The sequence below is a fragment of the Papio anubis genome, chromosome 2 (assembly GCF_008728515.1).
Source record: "Papio anubis isolate 15944 chromosome 2, Panubis1.0, whole genome shotgun sequence".
Lineage (NCBI taxonomy): Eukaryota > Metazoa > Chordata > Mammalia > Primates > Cercopithecidae > Papio > Papio anubis.
Window position 1 is genome coordinate 54,320,616 of NC_044977.1, and position 18,320 is coordinate 54,338,935.

Below are 18,320 nucleotides of genomic sequence, written 5' to 3' on the forward strand. Positions count from 1 at the left end.
AGGACAGGATGGTAGGAGTAAGAGTAGAGGCGGGGGCATTTATTTATCCAGCATTTATTTAACCAACAATTGTTAAGCACATACTGTGTGCCACTAGTTAAGGGAACAAACAAGGTCCCTGCTGTCCTGGAGCTTAGAATTTAGTAAAGGAGAGAACCAGTAAAGGAACAAGCCAGCAAATATGCAAGGTAACTTCAGATAATGGTAAGTCAGATGAAGATGTTCCACCATCATAGTGAGATATAGAGACCTGCAGGGAAGGCACAGGAATCTGAGTTGGTCAAGGAAGGCCTGTCTGAAAAGGTTGCATTTGACCTAAAATCAGAACAATGAGAAGAAAAGTATTCCAGGCAGACAGACAGCAAGTGCAAAGCCCCCAGTGTCTCACTGAGAAACCATGGAATGCCCCAAATGACCTCTTAGAACATAGGGCCACATGAGAGTTCAATAAATTGTTACGGCCCTGTGGCCCTGGTCCTGCCCTCTGGGATGAAGTGGTTGACAGACAGAGCATCCTTGGGGGCAGTGGCCAGGTAAGTCCTCTGGATGTGTGGAAGCCCGGGGCAGGCATGGGCCTGAGAGGATGGAAACTTCAGACAGTTTGGAGAAGAGGGAAGAGGGGAGGATGCTGGCAGGAGGCTGGAGAGAGAATGTTCAGAATCACTGGCCTGACAGCATCACAAACCAGCCAAGGAGGAGGGCACAGGTGCAGAGAGACCCTGGAAAAGACACAATGGGCAGAGATGGGTGGGAAGCCAACCATCCAGCCTGGAGTGAGTCATAGGGTGGCTGCGTCTAGGAGCAGCGGCAAGAGGGCCCAGAGGGAACACAGGTGCCAAAAATAAGACAGTGCTGAAGGCAGAGGATGGGAGCAGGAGATTTCAGGATGATATTTCAGTTGGCTGTGTATGCCAACTCTGTCAAGAAGCCTCAAAACTTGGAGAGGCTGGGATGTCTCCAGGGAGGCCAGAAGTCCCAGGAGACCAAGAGATCCTACAGGAGAGCTGAGGCCTGCAGGCCCTTGGAGACTCGGAAGAGAGCTCACCCCTTAGTGGGGAAGGACAAGGGGACTGAGGACAGACAGAAGGCATTCCAGGTCTCAGCAGGGATCCCAGTGAGTCCCGTGAAGCTGGGGCTGCTGGGGTCAGCATTGGTCTTGGCAGGATTCCCAGTCATCTTGGAATGGTGGCCTGTGAGCACTGAGATGAGAAAGGAGTGGCTGCAAATAGCCACTACAGGCCCTGTGAGCCCAAGTTGAACCAGCGGCTTTGGTCTGAATCTAGCTGGAAGCCTGGGTAGATGGAATAGGCCTGGGGCCTCTGGGTGTCAGAAGACGTCAGCCAACGTCTCCAGGATGTCCTTGTGGACAGGAAGGAGAGGGGCATGTGGGAACCTGGAGATCTCGGTGGGTTCTTGCTGGTTCTTGGGTTGCTAGTAATCTGGTGGATGGTTTCTAGTGACCTTCCCTGGAGCTCTGTCCTGTTGCAGTGTGCAAAGTGTTCCCATCAGTCTCTCAGAGCCCACAAGTGCAGGGGGGTGGCAAAAAGAAAGCAACTGTCAGGATCCAGAAAGATGATCACAGGATGCAGGATGAACCAGATGGAAGAAAGTGAAGCTCCATGGCGAGCCTGAAGCCCTAGCATCCGAAATCCAATTGCATGAGAGTCAGCAGGGCAAGGGAGTGTGGCTCAGCTCAAACTCATAGGGAGAAACTGAGAAAGGGGCATAGCTGGCTCCCTAGAAAGCAGTATAATTGGAAAGAGAATTCTGTAACAGTGGGGACCATTATAGGACAAAAGAGGCTGCCTGTAAGATAGTGAGTTCCCCGTCACTGACTGTCTATGAGCAGGATGTAGACAGGCTGCGGGTGGGGATGTTGGAGAGTGACCCACTGAGTGGGTACTGCATTCAGCGCCCCTCCCAACCCTGAGAGTACGTTCACCATGCCCTGTCTCCCACTTTGCCTCTACTGCTGATCCACCTTGTCTTGCTCCCTTCAATCTGCCTCTGCTGAGGCTGTCCTCTCTTCCTAGTCTTGTTTCTTCCTCTTTGCCCACTTAACTTTTTCCCATCTGCTCAAGCCCCACCTCCTCCATGAAGGCTTCCCTGACCACCATTGCCCTGTGGCAGTCACCCCCTGAGCACCTGGGACCCACCTTTAGCCTGTGACACTCCACTTCATGCTTGGCCCAAACAGACACAGCCCCATCATGGTGACTGAGTTTTGCACTGCACAAACCATCTCAAATAAAATGAAGAACAAAATTCGTAGACCATCCCACCACCCAATCAGATGTCACTGGTCGCACTTTTATAGGCTCTGCTGTCCTTGGCCACATGCAGGCACACAACACGACCAGGATGTGTTTCGGCATCAATCCTCTTGCCCACACAGGTCTGGGCAGCCGGGAGCTCTAAGCTGGAAGCTCTCAGAAGGTTGTGCCCAGCTCACCCCTGGGCCCTGCAGACCTTAGGCTCTGTCCTCCAGAGTGAGTGGGGAGAAGCTGTGCAGAGTGGTAGAGCAGAGCGTCAGGCTGAGCTGAACAGGACCTGAGCTCTCAAGCGAACTTGCTGTGTGGCCTCGGGCACATGGCTTTACTACTTTGAGCTCATTTCCCTGGGAGGACGATAAGAATGTCGTTCATGATAGGATGTAAGTGGATCCACTAGCATAGTGCTGCACAGGGAGGCTCAAGATGAGTTGGTCCCCTTCCCCATTCCTTGGGTGGGGCCTGGACTTGGGGGTGAAACAGACTGAGTTCCAATCCCACCTCTACTCCTCCTTAGCCAGGGACTTCCAACGAGCTTCTCCCCCTTCTGATTATGGCCCCAGCTCATGAGGTTGTGTTGAAATCTGGAACCTCCAGAAATATCCATTTCCCCCTCTCATCCTTCATCTCAAATATCTCCCCTTTCCCACCTCTCTGGGCTACCCCCTTCCTCTCCATCATCTGACTCCTCCCTGCCTTCGGCCTGCAGTAGCCTGCCTCCCCCAGGGGGTGTTCCTTGATTAGTTTCTTCCCCGGTGTTGTGAACTCCCTGCATAACAGCCATATGAATGCTCATTTTTGTGCACAACCAGCCACCATGGGCCCTTTACATGGGCGGGGAGGCCTTGCTGGGCCTTCCAGTCTGATGATCCTTGACGAACAACATAGAGGGACCAGGCTGGGGACACTTGTGGGGTCCTTATGGTGGTTGAGAAAGCCATAGTGTCATCTCATGCACTGGTTCAGCTTAGAAGAGGGCAGAAAGCACTCAGTTCTGGTCAGTTGGTCCAATCATGCTTGGCCCGTGACGATGGACAGGTCCCTTCACCTCTCTGAGCCTCTGTGTCTCTGTCAGTGCAATGGTGGAGCTGGTGGGGCCCCCACTGCCTACCCCACAGGGCTGTTGTGGGTACCCCAGGCATGCACACATGTGGCTGTCCTTTGCAAACAAACCCTGCAGGTGTGAGGTGCTGTATGGTGTAGAAGGAACGTGGCATTTGGAGGCAGAACACCCAGATTCCAGCCCTCCAACTGCTCCCACTGTGGCCTCTGCCCCTCAGAACCTCAGTTTCCCCATCTGACAAATGAGGGCAGACCAGCCTTCAGAAAGACTCAAATGACTTCAACACTCAGGGCACCTAGGAAATCACCAAAACTAGGCAGGTTTCCCCCTACCTTACTTACTGTCTGCCAAGGACAGACAGGCAGACACAAGCCTGTCTGGTGTATCTTCAGATGGCACAGAGTAAAAATGTTCAGAAATTGCAAACTCGTATGTCTGCAGGGCCAGGGCCAGGTAGGGAGAGCACAGGTGCCAAACCCAGACCGCAGCTGCTTCCCGTTGCTGCCTGCAGAAGTGCCAGCCCAATCTGACCTCAGTGCTCGCTCTGCAAGAGGAGCCAGAAATCCAGATTTCCCTGTACAAACTCTCGATGTTTAAGTATTAGCAAGAAATTCCCATTTTTTAAAGTCCCTATGGGTCAAGCCACATATGGGTGGGACCTAGAGTGCAAATTCTGACCTAGGCCTATTTTTTAGCTTTGTGTTTTAAGATAATTTCAAACTTTCAGAAAAGTTGCAAGGATGGTACAAAGAATACGGGCATGCCCTTCACTCTGATTTGGCTGTTGCTAAACTTTTGCCCTCTTTGCTCTCTGACAAATCTCACTCTCCCCCTCATCATGCAGATGTGATGGCCTTCTCCCACTAGACACTGCAGGTGTATCTCCCAAGAGCAAGGGTATTCTCATGCATAACCACAACAAGCCATCAATTCAGGAAACTTGACATTGATGCAGTACTGTTACTTGCTGTGCCATCCATATTCACATTCTGCCAATTGTGCCTGCAGCATTCTCCAGGCCAGGATCCTTGTGGGGCCCTATGTGCCACTTGGATATCCTGCCTCTTTGGTCTCCTTTCACATGGAGCAGCGCCTCATCTTTTCATTGTCTTCCTGGAAAGCCAGTGGTTTTTAAACCCTCCCAGGTCATGAACTTCCATGAGAGTTCCACTAAAGCAGTGATCCCTGATGCCCAAACGCCTGATCTTGCAGCATTTCAGGGGATTCGATGATCCCTAGAGGACCCTGGTCCTATCCCAATTTGCAGCTGGGGAAACTGAGGCCCAGATCAGAAGTGTAAGGCCCCACAGAGGTCAGGGGCAGGGCGGGAGCCAGACCCCAGTTCTGGGCTCTTCCGGTAGCCCCTATGCAGAAGCCTGCCTCCAAAGACTGAATGGACTTTATTTCCCACTAGGGTGGCCTTTTTGAAGCATCTTGTAGTAACTTCCACTGGGAAACGCAGTACTAGACTAGATGCCATCAATGTGGCAGTGAAAGGGGCTAGAGCCAGGGGGCCAGGATGGCGGGGCTGTCTTCAAAAAACAGCAAGGCCTGGCTCCAGCAGGCCCAATGGCTCAACCCCTGCAAGACCCCGACATACCCTCCCCCCTTACCCCTGCCAGCCAGAGCACTAACAGCATGAGGTCATGCAGGACATCGGTAAACCCTCTGCCCACATCCCAGTGCCTGCTGCCCACCCCACCAAGCAGAAGGCCAGGCATGGGAGAGCCGGACCTACCAACACTGCCACCGCCTCCAGGGAGCCTAGGATGACACCGTGACTGCAGAAGGCCCAGTATGCTACTCGGCCCGCACTCTCTCCATTACACTACCCTGCCTCTTCTCCATGAGAGGCAGCGGGGTGTAGTGGATAGAGCACGGGTTCAAGTCCCGGCTCCACCACTCACAGCTGTGTGACCCTGGGCCATCACTCAAGCTCTCTGAGCCAGAAAGTGGTGGGCAGAGGGGCTGGGGATTGAACTTGCGCCAAAACCTACCTCACAGGGCTGTTGTGAGGAGGACACTTTGCCTACTGCCTCGTGCTCTGTGAGCGTGTGTTATTAACTGCATTAATAACAATAATAATGGAAGAACTGTGTCTGGGCTGGGAATCATATTGGCTTTGTTTGGTGCTTGTGCCTGGAGGCAGATAGTATCCCCTAGAAATGGCCTCTATCCCTTCTTCACAGCCTCTCCCCACTGAAGGAACCCTTTTAGAGGAGATGACCTCTCCCCTCTCCCTGTCCAGAAAGAGGCCTGGAAGGTCACACCCAGGAGATCAAGGAACCCTAGGTCCAGTGCCTACTGTCCTACATCCTCTCTAACTTCAGTCATTCACCCTCTCTGGGCTCAGAAACCCCATTTTGCAAAAGGAGGCTTCCCAGTTCTGCTACCTACAGCTCAGCATATCCCACGAGCCACCACAGAAGGCTTTGGCTCCAAGACTGCCACCATCTGGACCAGCTCAGGGCTGGTCCTGCTGTTCAGGACAGGCCCAAGGCCAGGATGGGCTTTGAGCCTGCAGCTGGGAAGGTCCTGGCCATTCTCTGCTGCCAGGTCAGAGACCAAGGAACATTCCCTCCACAGGACTAGGACAGGGGCAGAAGCTTGGGCAGGATGGGACAGACAGTCCCATCCACGGAAACCACAGTGTTCCCTGAGCCTGGGCTCCCTCTTCCTCCTACCCATGGGATGGCTGGTAGCTCCCCACCGCTCTCCGACCCCGCTCTCGCTCCTCAGGGCTGCTCCAGGCAGCTCTCCCACCAACTTTGTCCCCAAGGTGGAAAGAGCACAAGATTGGAGCCACAGACCAGCTTCCATCCCAGCTCTGCCTTCCTGGGCTGAATACAGAGGTGACTCCCTGAGCTGCTGCCCTATCTGTGAAATGGGGTGAGGCTGACCACTTCACAGACTGTGGCAGCTGAGCGAAAAGTGGCTCAGATGGAACTTGACACATCATGAACGCTCAGAAGATATTCTCTTCCTTCCTCCGCCTCCACCCAAAAATACTCTCAGTGGCTCCCTATTGAACACCAAGCAAAGACTCCGCTCTGTCACTCTCCGCTCAGGCACCTTGTCCCTTAGTGGGCGCTGAGCTTTGGCCTGGCTGCCCACCGCCATCATACTGGGACACCTCCCACTTTTGCCTGGCTGTGTCCCCTCCGGCCCGCCACATCTTTTGGTTGATTTTGTCTTGCATTGCTGTAGATCTGTGTGCCTATCTGCTCTCCTTGACCCCAGCTAGACTGTGAGCTCCTGGAGGGCAGGGACCACAGGGGGCCCTCCCACAGGCCCAAGAGTCTGGCATGGAGTTGACACCCCACCATGTCTGTCCATCAAGTGAAGGACTGTGGAGCTGTCCACTAGAAGGGAGTGCCATCTGGTCATTCTGTCCACACAGGCCTCTGCTGGCCTCTCCACACCCTCTTCTTCCCGAGATGTAGCTGTCTACCCCACCCAGGACATGCCCTGGGCTGTTCTTCCTGGGACGGAGTGTTGAGACACTATCGCTGAGATGTGGTGACCTAAGCCAGCTCCCTCCCCACTCTGCAGATGACAAAACAGGTCCAGAGAGGAGAGGGGCTGGCCCCAAGGTCACATAGCAATCAGAATTAGACACCAGGTCCCAGGTGCCCTCTTCCGGGTCTAGGGCTCTCTCTCCACCCCTCCCCGTGCTTGTCTTCTGAAGGGCTCCGTGGGCAGTTAGAGGAGGTGGGGGCTACAGTGTGCTGCCCAATGGACTGTGGTCAGTGAGGTCCCACTAGGCCCTATCAGGGCCTCCATCCCCAAGAGGCTCCCACCTCTGCCCCCTACCCAAAGACCCTGTGGTCGTCCTTTTAGAGCTTTAGCCCACTGCCCTTTGACTTGGACGTCTGTGGCTCTACTATTAATTGCTTCTGCCATGGTGTTAAGCATTGTCCTCTGCAGGGGACTTGTGGAGCTGGAGGGGACAGCCTAGGAAATGGCCCAGTCCTTTGGAGTCTTTCCCTGGCAGGAGGGCCTGGGAGAGGAGAGGGCACAGCCCAGCGAGGTGTGGGAGGAGGGGGAACAGCTGGGATGAATGTGACCCTTTGCAAAACATAAAGATGATTTATTAGGGGTGTCAGTATTCCCAATTGTATATGTAGTACATACCCACCCTGGAAAGTTCAAAATAGTACAAAAAAATGTGCTGGAGTTGCAGCTCCAAACCAGGCTGTGCGGGGGAGGCCCAGAGGACACTCCCACTCAGACCGTGCCTTCAGGGGACTCATGGTCATGTGAAGGAGCCAGGCCTGGAAGCACCCCCAGAGAAGACTGCAGGTGATTCAGAGGAGACAGATGAAGTCCCCTAGTGGGAGTCAGGAGGGCCACCCAAGGCAAAGGGCATTCATCCTGTGGAGGAGGTTTTGAACAAGAGGTGAAGGAAGGGCATTCAGGTGGTCACTGTGAGCAAAGGCCAGGGGGGTGGACACCAAGGCCCAGTGAGCTGTGCACGCTCCAAGGGCAGAGACCACGAGACAGGACTCAGTGTCCAGGGCCCAACAAGGCTGAGGTCTCATCCAGGGGGCGCTGACTAAGTGATTTGGACCTCAGGGAGGCTTCCAAACCCTCGAAGAGGGGAATGGAACTGGGGGGACACAGGTAAGAGCAGAGGCTTGGGGATACCGGAGAACAGACGGAGGGAGGACTGGGAAATTGTGGATGCCCCGTCTCCCCTGCCCTGGCTGTTGCTGGGCTCTGGAGGACACCCTGGCGCATCTCCAGGGCTGGGCGGGGAGTGCTCTATGCCTAAGCCCCTCTCTGGCATCCTCCTCCCACCTCCCTGCCTCCGGATGTGGGTGTAGAGCTGCCAGCTCCCTGCTGCGATGGGAGCGATTAGATTAGAAGGTGATTTGGGGGTCTGATTATCTTGGGTGGAAATTGGCCCCCTGCATCTTTTTCCATCCTGTCTTGGCTTGGGAGGTGGGGAGCAGCCTCTTGGTTGCCACCTAAGCCGGAGAACCAATGCCTTCATATCCAACGAACCTTTCTACTGATGTGTCTCAGACCAGAATGTGAGGGCCTTGTCCCCTGGAGGCGAAGTGGAAGGTAACAAAGACAACAGGCTCAGGGACAGCAGAGAGTTCAAGTCCAGGCTCTGCCCCTCACCAGCAGAGTGACTCGGCAGGCCACTCCTCCACTCCGAGCCTCAGTTTCCTCCAGTTTAAGGACTAGATGAGATCATTGAGCATGGAAGGCAGTACGTGCCCTGCACACAGTAGGTGTTCTACTTATACAGGAGGTCAGCTTGTGTGGCTGTTACTGCTTTCTGTGCCCTGTGAATGCAATGTAGTGTTCCTTCCTCTCCTTTGAAGAGTCTCCGGTGATACCTACCATGAGACCCCAGTTTCTTATCTGTCTAATGCTGATACATAACAACCTCTCCTCCTGGCACCCTAACAAGCCAAGCCGGTGCCCACAGAGGCATCTTGTCAGCAAGTTATTATAATAAAAAAGGCCCTGTTATTGGGCCTCAGCAGGGTGACAGAGCAGGGTGGGGTGCTCCAGAGTCTGCCTGTGATGAGAAGTCACCAGGCCTGGGCTGCTCAGCCTGGAGCTAATGTCTGAGCTCATTCTGTGGTCCCCACTGTGCCCTGCCAAGAGGAAAAAATAAAAGCACTGTCTTTCTGTCCTGGGAATGGCCAAAGAGCTTGCCCTCTGAGAATCTGGGTTCTGCACGCCCCCTCTGTGAGCCTTGGTGACTTGGTTTCTGCATCTATTCATGGAAAGGCTGACATTTACCTGCCTGAAAGGAATCACTGGAGAGTCTGTCTCTCTGTAAAGCCCTTTGAGATCCTGAGATCCTACAGACCAAGAGGCTAGATTGTTGCATGCACACACACACACACACATACACACAAGCATGCACACACACACACAGGCGCGCACACACACAACATTGGGATATCACTCAGATCCTACAAGGAAAGGGACAAGGTGGATGACGCTACTTAAAAAGTGAAAACAGATTCCTTGCTTGAGGAAAGCTCTTTAGGTCCTGACTCAGAACCCCTCAACCCTTATTTTAGATACAATCCTAATGAGTTTCCTGACATAGATTTCAAATCTGAAGCAAACCAAAACACAGCGAGAGATAAGTTATGCTGAAAACAGGAAGAAGTGGCACCCAGTCTCAAGGCGACAGAAAGGAGAACTCTAAAAAGCAGAAGTGGACCAGGCGCGGTGGCTCACGCCTGTAATCCCAGCACTTTGGGAGGCTGAGACGGGTGGGTCACGAGATCAGGAGATCGAGACCATCCTGGCGAACACAGTGAAGCCCCATCTCTACTAAAAATACAAAAAAAAAATAAGCCCAGCGTGGTGGCAGGTGCCTGTAGTCCCAGCTACTTGGGAGGCTGAGGCAGGAGAATGGCGTGAACCCGGGGGGCAGAGCTTGCAGTGAGCAGAGATCGTGCCACTGCACTCCAGCCTGGGCGACAGAGCAAGACTCCGTCTCAAAAAAAAAAAAAAAGCAGAAGTGAGTTAAAGAAGCAAGACATGGCATGTCAGAGAGTCACTGTCGTGCCTGTCAAGGCCTCTGTGACACTGTCCCGCCAGGCCAGGGTGGAATTCTTACTCCCCCATCTGAGAAGGTAGTGTGTCCCGCATGGTATACAGCTTTCTACCCAGAGTAGCAAAAAATAAAAACGGGAAAAAAAATGTGTGCCTGGAGAGCCAACCTTCCAGGATCCAGATTCTTCCAGCACCAGTCAAAGGACAAAGGATCAGCAGTGCCGCATTCTCTCACTGCTAGAATTGGGTGGGCATAGCTGCTGTTCACTTCCCAGACTGGGTCCCAGCTGTCCTCCTGGGGTCATCTTTGCTTCCCCAGTGAGGCCATGGCTTCAGTGGGCTTTTTTTCCAATTTTTAAAATTATATTAATAGTGAAGTACACATAACATAGAATTTACCATTTTAACCACTTTTAAGTGTACAGTTCAATGGCATTAAGTACATTCACGTTGTTGTGCAACCGTCACCGCCATCCATCCACAGAAGTCTTTTCATCTTCCCAAACTGAAGCTCTGCACCCATTAAACACTAACTTTCATTTCCCTTCCCCAGCCCCTGGCACCCACCATTCTACTTTCTGTCTCTGAAGTTGATGACTCTGGGGACCTCATGCAGGTGGAATCATATGGTATTTATAGTTCTTTTGTGGCTGGCTCACTTACTGCAGTGTCCTCAAGATTCATCCATGTTGTAGCCTGTTCAAGTTTCTTTCTCTTTAAGGCTGAATAATACTCCATTGAGTGTATAGACCACATTTCTTCCCCCTGTGCAGCTTATCCTCCCTCTGAAGCCCTTGCTTGCTGTTGGACAAGTTGCTCTCTGAGCCTGCATGGTGGAGAGGCTGCTTGCAAGCAGCAACAAGACTCTTTCATGAAACAAAAGCTGACACTGAAGCCCCAGTGATAAAACAAATGGAAGTAGAGCCACCCTGACCAAAGGCCTCCTTCACTTCCCAATAGCCACCCTTCCAGCCCCTGGAAAGAATTTCAGGGCCCTTTGGAACCCAGTTTGAGAAATCTAAAGTTCTAGGAAAGAGGTTCTTAACCTTTCTTGCAACATAGACCCCTGGAGTAGTCTGGTGTCATCATGTGCCACTCCTACTCCAAATAAAGCCTTGAAATGCATAAAATGAAATGCGTGGGGTCCCGTAAGATCCCACTGAGATCACAAAGGAAACCAATTATATTGGCATAAAGTAGAAAAAAATGTGTGGTATAGTAATGAGTGTACTTTATTAGAACACTGAATAACAAGATCTGGCAAGCAGTCACATAACCACTTTATTTATAAAATAGAGATGAGCAACAACAATGCTGCAATAGCTGTAAAGTGATATGAAAAAAATCTGTGATTTTTGTAATGTGTGTAGTGGCATCATGGACACTGATAACACTCCTGGAGTTTGATGTCTACGTCTGTAAGGGTGGGAGAGGAGTGGGGAGAAGAAGACAGAAGGAGGAAGTGACCCTCCAGGGCAGGTAGTAGGTGGTGGGCCTGGAGATGTTTGGGGTACCTGAGAACTGATAGATAGCAGTGTTTCCACCCCAGCAGTGTCCTGAGGTGAAAGCATCTTGAAAGGGCCCACCACACACACAGTGTGAATCTTAACCATAGGTGATACCTCATGACCTCAGCAGGCAAAGAGCCAGGAGCTGACTGAGACCACATTTTTTCACTCCTTTGGGGAGAGGGCTTCAACTGTGCAATAGTAACTTGGCTTTTGTCTCCTTTCCCAGGGACCCACGTGATGGAGGGCTCAGGACGGATGTTGGTGACTGCTGTGGGTGTGAACTCTCAGACTGGCATCATCTTTACCCTGCTGGGGGCAGGTGGTGAAGAGGAAGAGAAGAAAGACAAAAAAGGTAAGCCTAATTCCTTTGCAGACCAGGAGAGGAGCTCTTAAGGCCACATTTTTTTTTGTTTGTTTATTTGTTCACTCAACAAAATAGTTATTGAGTGCCTTCTATGTCCACACCCTGTGCTGACAGCCACCACCTCCTGCATCCTTAAGGCCTGCATGGGCCAGGTAGGCTCTGTCTGTTCCATCTCCAGGTCTTGTCCCAGTCTCTGTCTTGTCCAATCATGCCATGGAGGCCCCTCCTTCCCCTCTGGGCCAGGCCAAGGATGCTGACCATGTTGTTGAGTCTCCAGCCTCAAGTGGTAGAAACAGCCAGCATCAATTGGTCCCATCATTACTCCAGTATTGAGTAGAAATCCCCACCCAAGTATATTCCTTCCAATATTGTCAACTCCACTGAGCAGAACTGAAAATCCACCCAGCATAGATTCATCCAAGACATGGGCAGAGGAGATTCTGGGAAAGGCAGCCAGATGCATGACTCCAAATCAACCATTATGAGTTTGCTCTCCAGTGCTCTCAGACTTGCCATCTTATCTGAGTTCTAGTTCTTCCTCCTCCTTGAAAATAAGATTCCTTATTCACTGGGGTCTCCTAAGTGCTGCAGGCTGACCACCCAGGCTAAAACTGTCTCTCAGAACAGAGGGAGAGATGCTCACACAAAAAGCTCAAGTCTCGTCAGGCCAGGCTCAAATCCAAAGGCCCAGGCTTCTAGTCCCAGCACAGCTGACTCCTTACCTGTCACCACACTTAATCTCAAAGATAGCCCCTCTTTCACATTTTCAGTCTTTTGTCTCCTTCCTTAAGCTCTAGAGGAGGATCTGTGACATTCAGAACTTCTAGAATCCCAGAAGGGAGATGAGAGGACAGATGCCCACCCCCCTGCATTTTAGGGGCAGCCCTGCTCCCTCCAGCTCTCTGTGCCAATCAGGCACAGAGCTTAGGTCAAGATTGAAGATTACTTGTTCCTGAAGGCAAAACCCATTTTCTAGGGGGTCCCCTAAGATGATGGTGGCCCCTCCAGCAGGAACAATGGAGCTGAGCTGTGTTCTGAGAAATTAGAAGGCTGGAGAGAGTAAAGGGGTGCTGAGGCTGAAACTGAGGAAAGAGTCCTGACCAAGAGTCCCAGAGGACGTAAGGAGAGTATGCACATGCTGGGTTTGAATCTATGGTCAGGATGGCTGAGCCCTATTCCACAATGACAGCAGTTAGGCAGATCTGAGCAGGTAGGCAGGATGCAGCAGCCTGTACCCATTGTCTTCGCCTCACTGAGGTTTGGGTGAGGGGAAGGCGCCCCCATACTCTTCTGTGGGCCAGATCTGTGGTTTTTAAATGCCAGTAGGAAGACAAGCCTCAACTGCCCCAGAAGCACAGTTCAGGGTCCTTCGCTGAGCATTCACCTGCACTCCAGTGAGATGGAGATGTCAGAAAAATAGCCTCATGTGGAAAGAAGATGGTGGAATGTGGAGGGAACGTGGCAGAGGAAGCCTGGGGGAGCAGCCCAGCATCTCAGGCCACCATGAGCAGCATGGCCTCAGCTGGGCCCCCTCTGCCCTCCTATCCCATCACCTCTACTAGGAACATTGCTTAGAGCCCACCACATGTCCCCATTTCAGGATGACCCTAGGTGTATGGCCATGTGTGTATGCACATGTGTGTGTTTGTGTGTGTGTGCGCACGCATGGGCAGATGAGGCTGTGTGCTTCTCCTTCATTAATATGTCTCAAAAATCATCACACAGGTGTGAAGAAGGGGGATGGCCTTCAGCTACCAGGTACAGTAAGACACCCTCAGGGTAGATGGGCTTTTAGAAATAGCAGCAGGCTTTGGTCATTGGGCCCTGCCCCTAGACCACCAGCACACAGCTGGAGGAGGCCACATGCCTGTGGGTGACTCCACCCCCCAGACCCTCCTCTGTGCCCTCGTGTGATGCCAGCCCTGTGGGACAAGCCAACACCCCACTCCACCCTCTTGCCTTTACAGTTCCTCACCCTACTGGCCAATGCCAAGTGATACCACCACCATCTCTACATCACTCTTAGCCCTGCATACCAGCATGCAAAGCTTGCTCATCATCACAGGGCCCCCCTCCCCAGGCCCTGCTCTCCCCACCAGCACCCCCGGGGAGCCCATGCCCTCACGCAACTGTGTGCTTCACCCAGGGGGACCTCTTCCTGCCCATAGAACACTATTCACCACCTCCAAGAAAGAGCAAAAGGTGTGAATTTAGCCATCTCATATCACTTTTAATTTCTAAATTAAGAAAAATTCACTAGTGCCTTTTCTGTCCCATATACAAAATGCAATAATGCTTGATGTCACCTTTTAAATTTGGGGGGCATCTCACATGAGAGTTCCCAAAGCAGTCTGGAATGCCGGTTAAGGAAGGAGGCAGTGGCCTGAATCAAGGGCATGAATCCAGTTAAGTCAAAGTCATCACCATTAGCAAATGTTCTGCCAGAACACCCTGATGCATGGAGATGGTGGTCATGGAGAATACTCATTCTGAGTGGTCCATGCCCATGCTGCACTGCCTGGTGAATATTTTTCCACTCCTGGCCCCCAGTGAGCAGCCAAATCCCCTCATTTCATGGAGCCCTCTCTGCCAGGGGACTCTCTTGACTGGTTGGACCAGCAGGGTCCAGACCTCAGCACAGACCAGCACCATCCCACCTAACTGCCCTGGTCATCCACCATGCTTTATTTGAAAGCCCCTCCATGTCTGAGTTTCTCCCCTTGACCTCTGCGGCATCTCTATGGAACATTTCACCCCCACCCCAAATTTGAGTTTCTTGGTTTCCAACGGAGAATTTTTTTTTAAGAATAGAGTCATGTTATCTCCCTGCAAGTTGGTTCATGTCTTTGTTGTTGTTGCTTTTCTCCATTGTGACACTGCATTTTCCATCCCTCCCACCCCCCTGCAGCAGCCGACGGTGCGGCAGCTTCAAATGCTGCAGATAGTGCGAATGCCAGCCTAGTCAATGGTATGTCTCCCACGGCGAGCTCCTGGTCGTGGTTGGATGGGCGTCTCTCACCCCCACCCCAACTCTGGGCTTTCTTTCCTTGTTCTGGACTGCACAGATCTCGGATGTGCATGGGCCGCTGGGACAGTCACCCTCTCACATGGGGCAGGCGCTTAAGACAGGAGCCACAGCCGGGGAGTCAGCTCTGCACCTTGTCAGCCTTGCAGCTGCCAAAAAGGTGCTGGCTCCTGCCGGGCCGTTGACCCCCATGGAGCCCAGACAAGAGACAAGACTTTGGCTTCGGATTGGCTCCCAAGAAGCAGCATCCCACCTGGCGTGGCCCTCTCCTAAGCGTATTCCTGGCCCTGGCTTTGGGAAGAAGGCCTGGGATCAGGGCTTGGGCTGAAGCTGGCATCTGGGTCCCCAGCAAAGGCTCTACTCCTCGACTCTAAAATTTCCTCGAGGCAAGGGGACCCAGGCCAGGATTCAGCTCCTTGACCCCGTCCCGTAGCATGGCTGAGCCACCAGTAAACAGTTCTTCCTCTTCTCTTTCATGGAGCCAACGGGCAGGGGGTTCGCTTGGGCTCGGGCCTGGTTCTGTCCCTCGGATGTGGACTGGTGTTTCTTGCTGTTGCCTGTGCTGGAGCATTTGTCCTGGGTCTTGGGGTGGAGGGTGGGGGAGAGGGGTTGCCACTGTGTACTGGGGTCTGCATCTTAACCTCCTGACACACAGGCAGGAAGGAATTCCATTCACTCGCCCCAAAGCCTTCAGAAGATTTCGGATTTCTATCCCCTCCTGGTTCCAGAGCAATAGACAAGGCTTTTGTTTACTCAGATACCACCCCCACCCTCAAATTAGGTAACATAATAGTCCCCCAGGCTACTCCTGATCTGCTGAGAGCCATTAGGGCTCCATCATGAAAACATTGCCCCAGAGGAGCCGAGGGCAGGGGAAAATCTTTCTCCCACTGTCTCTGCATACCGGGCACTGGGCTATGGGTTTCTCATCCATTATATCATATCATTCACTCCTCACCACTCCTGCATAATATGGAGACTTCTTCCCTGCAGCCTCCCATCCCCTGCCCTAGACCTCTGCCCAAGCCACCTGCATTCAAAATGACCAAAGATGGAAGTACCTAGTAGGTGTCGGGGCTGAGGAAGGCACTTCTGTGAGCAGTGCCTTGCCAGGAAGGACTAATTCTGATGTGGGTCTATTTCAGGCACAGGAGGAGGAAGGAGGACAGCTTGGGGAGTGGGAGGTGTCATGCCTCAGGGAGGGGTGGCTGAGGGTAACAAGGAGAACCCATGTGGGCAAACCCATGGCTGAGAGAGAAGGAACCAGGAGGGGCACCCACTTCCCCCGGCAGTGAGCCTGCTGAGCTTTGTGAACATACAGACCCCATCCAGGCTGGCCGGTCCCAGATAAAAAGGGCAGTTTCACTTCCAAACTGCAGCGGAAAACCCCAAATATACCAAGAGAAACTGCAGGAAACGTTCATTTCTCTACCACCTACTGTATACCAAGCACTGTTGAAAGCATTGCATGTTCACCATCTCATTTAATCCTCCTGACACCCCCATGATACAGGTTTTATTGTCCCCACTTTAAAGATGAGGAGACTGAGGCTCAAGGAGACCAAGACGCTAGCCTAAGGTCGCAGAGCTAGAAAGTAGCAGAGCTGGGATTTGAACCCAAAACCCAGACCTGGCTGGCTCTAAAGTGTGTGCTTCTCCTCCTGATCCAGGATTTCCCAATGGAGTGTGTCTTGTAAGTTTCACAACGATGTTAAGAGGTCTTCACCCCAAGGAAAGGATTCTGCCGTCAAAGATGTTTAAGAACCACTGGATTCAATCGGTCTCTTCCTGGTTACAGAATTAGTCCTGGTTACAGGACTGCTCAGAGCCTTGAATATGCTGGTGTGTGGGGGAAAGTTCCAGAGTCACACAGAGTTTCCTAGGCTGATTTGACCCATAACATACTCTGGGAAATAATGCTCTAAGCCACTGCCATTCAAAATGTGATCACAGGACCCAAAGCCTGCGCATCACCTGGGAGCTCCTTAGAAATGCAGAATCTTAGGCGCCACCCCAGACCAACTGAAGGAAATCTGCATTTTAACAGGCTTTCCAGACTCCAGGTGAGAGCATGTTACAAGTAAGAGGCTCAAGGAACCTTGCCGACTGAGAGGGAATTCAGTGTTCTTTCCCCTCCTTCCTCTGAGCCAAATCACAATGACTTGGATATGGAAAAAAAAATTAGGGTGATAATTTTTCCCTTTGCCCCTGCTCCCCCAACCCCCCAACTAAAAGATGGGTGTGGTCCATTCATCTTGGAAGCGTTATGATTGCCATTATTATTTAGTTATTTTTCTTTTACATTTACTAGTGTGTCACTATGTAATACATGACCTGTAATCATAGTTATAATCACATTTAATTATGCATCATGAGGCCGGGCGCAATGACTCACGCCTGTAATCCCAGCACTTTGGGAGGCCAACCTGGGTGGATTGCTTGAGGTCAGGAGTTGGAGACCAGCCTGGGCAACATGGTGAAACTCTGTCTCTACTAAAAATACAAAAAAAAAAAAAATTAGCTGGTCATGGTGGTGGGCACCTGTAATCCCAGCTACCCAGGAGGATGAGACAGGAGAATTGCTTGCACTCAGGAAGCGGAGCTTACAGTGAGCCGAGATCACGCCACTGCACTCCAGCCTGGGAGACCAAGTGAGACTCTGTCTCAAAAAAGAAAAAACAATTATACATCATGGGCTGGGCACAGTGGCTCACGCCTGTAATCCCAACACTTTGGGAGGCCGAAGCAAGAGAATCGCTTGAGGTCAGGAGTTTGAGACCAGCCTAGACGTCATAGTGAGACCATATCTCTACAAAAAAAAAAAAAAAAATTTAATTAACTGGTCATAGTGGCACACATCTATATTCCCAGCAACTCAGGAAACTGAAGTAGGAGGATCGCTTGAGCCCAGGAGTTCAAGGTTGCAGTGAACCAAGATCATGCCTCTGCACTCCAGCCTGGGCAACAATAATAATACATCATTACTAACTCCCAACATTCACACAGTGCTTTCCAGTGTCTTTCATAAACATCACCTTAGTTGACATCGGCCCATTTCACAGAGGAGAAAACAGAGGCACAGGGAAGAGAAGTGGTACTTACCAAGTCTCTCAGCTAGTGGTCTGTCTCCCCAGAACTTATGCATCAGGTCAGCTAACCAGGAATCCTCCCAATCCATGCACTTCACACCCATGCCCCTTATGACGCACAGAGAGAATAGACACATTTGGAAAAGCTGCATCTGATTCCAGACACAGAGAAGGGCCTCTGAGATCCCACCTGAGGTCCCCATCTTGGACCCCATTCCTAGCTCTCCTGAAATACAGCCCATCTCCAGATCCCACATGGGGCCAAAGCTGGCTGTTCCACCATAGTTCAGGGCCAGGCGAACACCAATTTGGCCAGGAGAGCCCCAAATAAGTCCCTCGCTTCTGAGAAACCAGGCCATCTGTGCCTCAGCACTCCCAGAACATCCTTCCCTTCCTCCAGCATATGCACTGGTGATTATTTTTCTGACCACGTGTTCACTATGGAAATAAAAGAGGAAATTGCT

At 51.9% G+C, this 18,320-nt stretch overlaps 1 protein-coding gene across 14 annotated transcripts in view; it reads left to right on the forward strand.

Moving 5' to 3' along the window:
• The window catches only part of ATP2B2 (ATPase plasma membrane Ca2+ transporting 2), a 381,370-nt gene that overhangs the window by 305,063 nt on the left and 57,987 nt on the right, over nucleotides 1-18,320 (forward strand). For 7 of the 14 annotated variants that reach the window (XM_031663131.1, XM_009200225.4, XM_009200224.4 and 4 more), the window contains 3 exons: nucleotides 11,605-11,730; nucleotides 13,468-13,500; nucleotides 14,651-14,710. In XM_031663131.1, the coding sequence (XP_031518991.1) occupies nucleotides 11,605-11,730; nucleotides 13,468-13,500; nucleotides 14,651-14,710 (219 nt within the window). The remainder of the gene's footprint in view (nucleotides 1-11,604; nucleotides 11,731-13,467; nucleotides 13,501-14,650; nucleotides 14,711-18,320) is intronic. The other 7 variants (XM_003894106.5, XM_017955257.3, XM_021934195.2 and 4 more) reach the window with 1 other exon arrangement.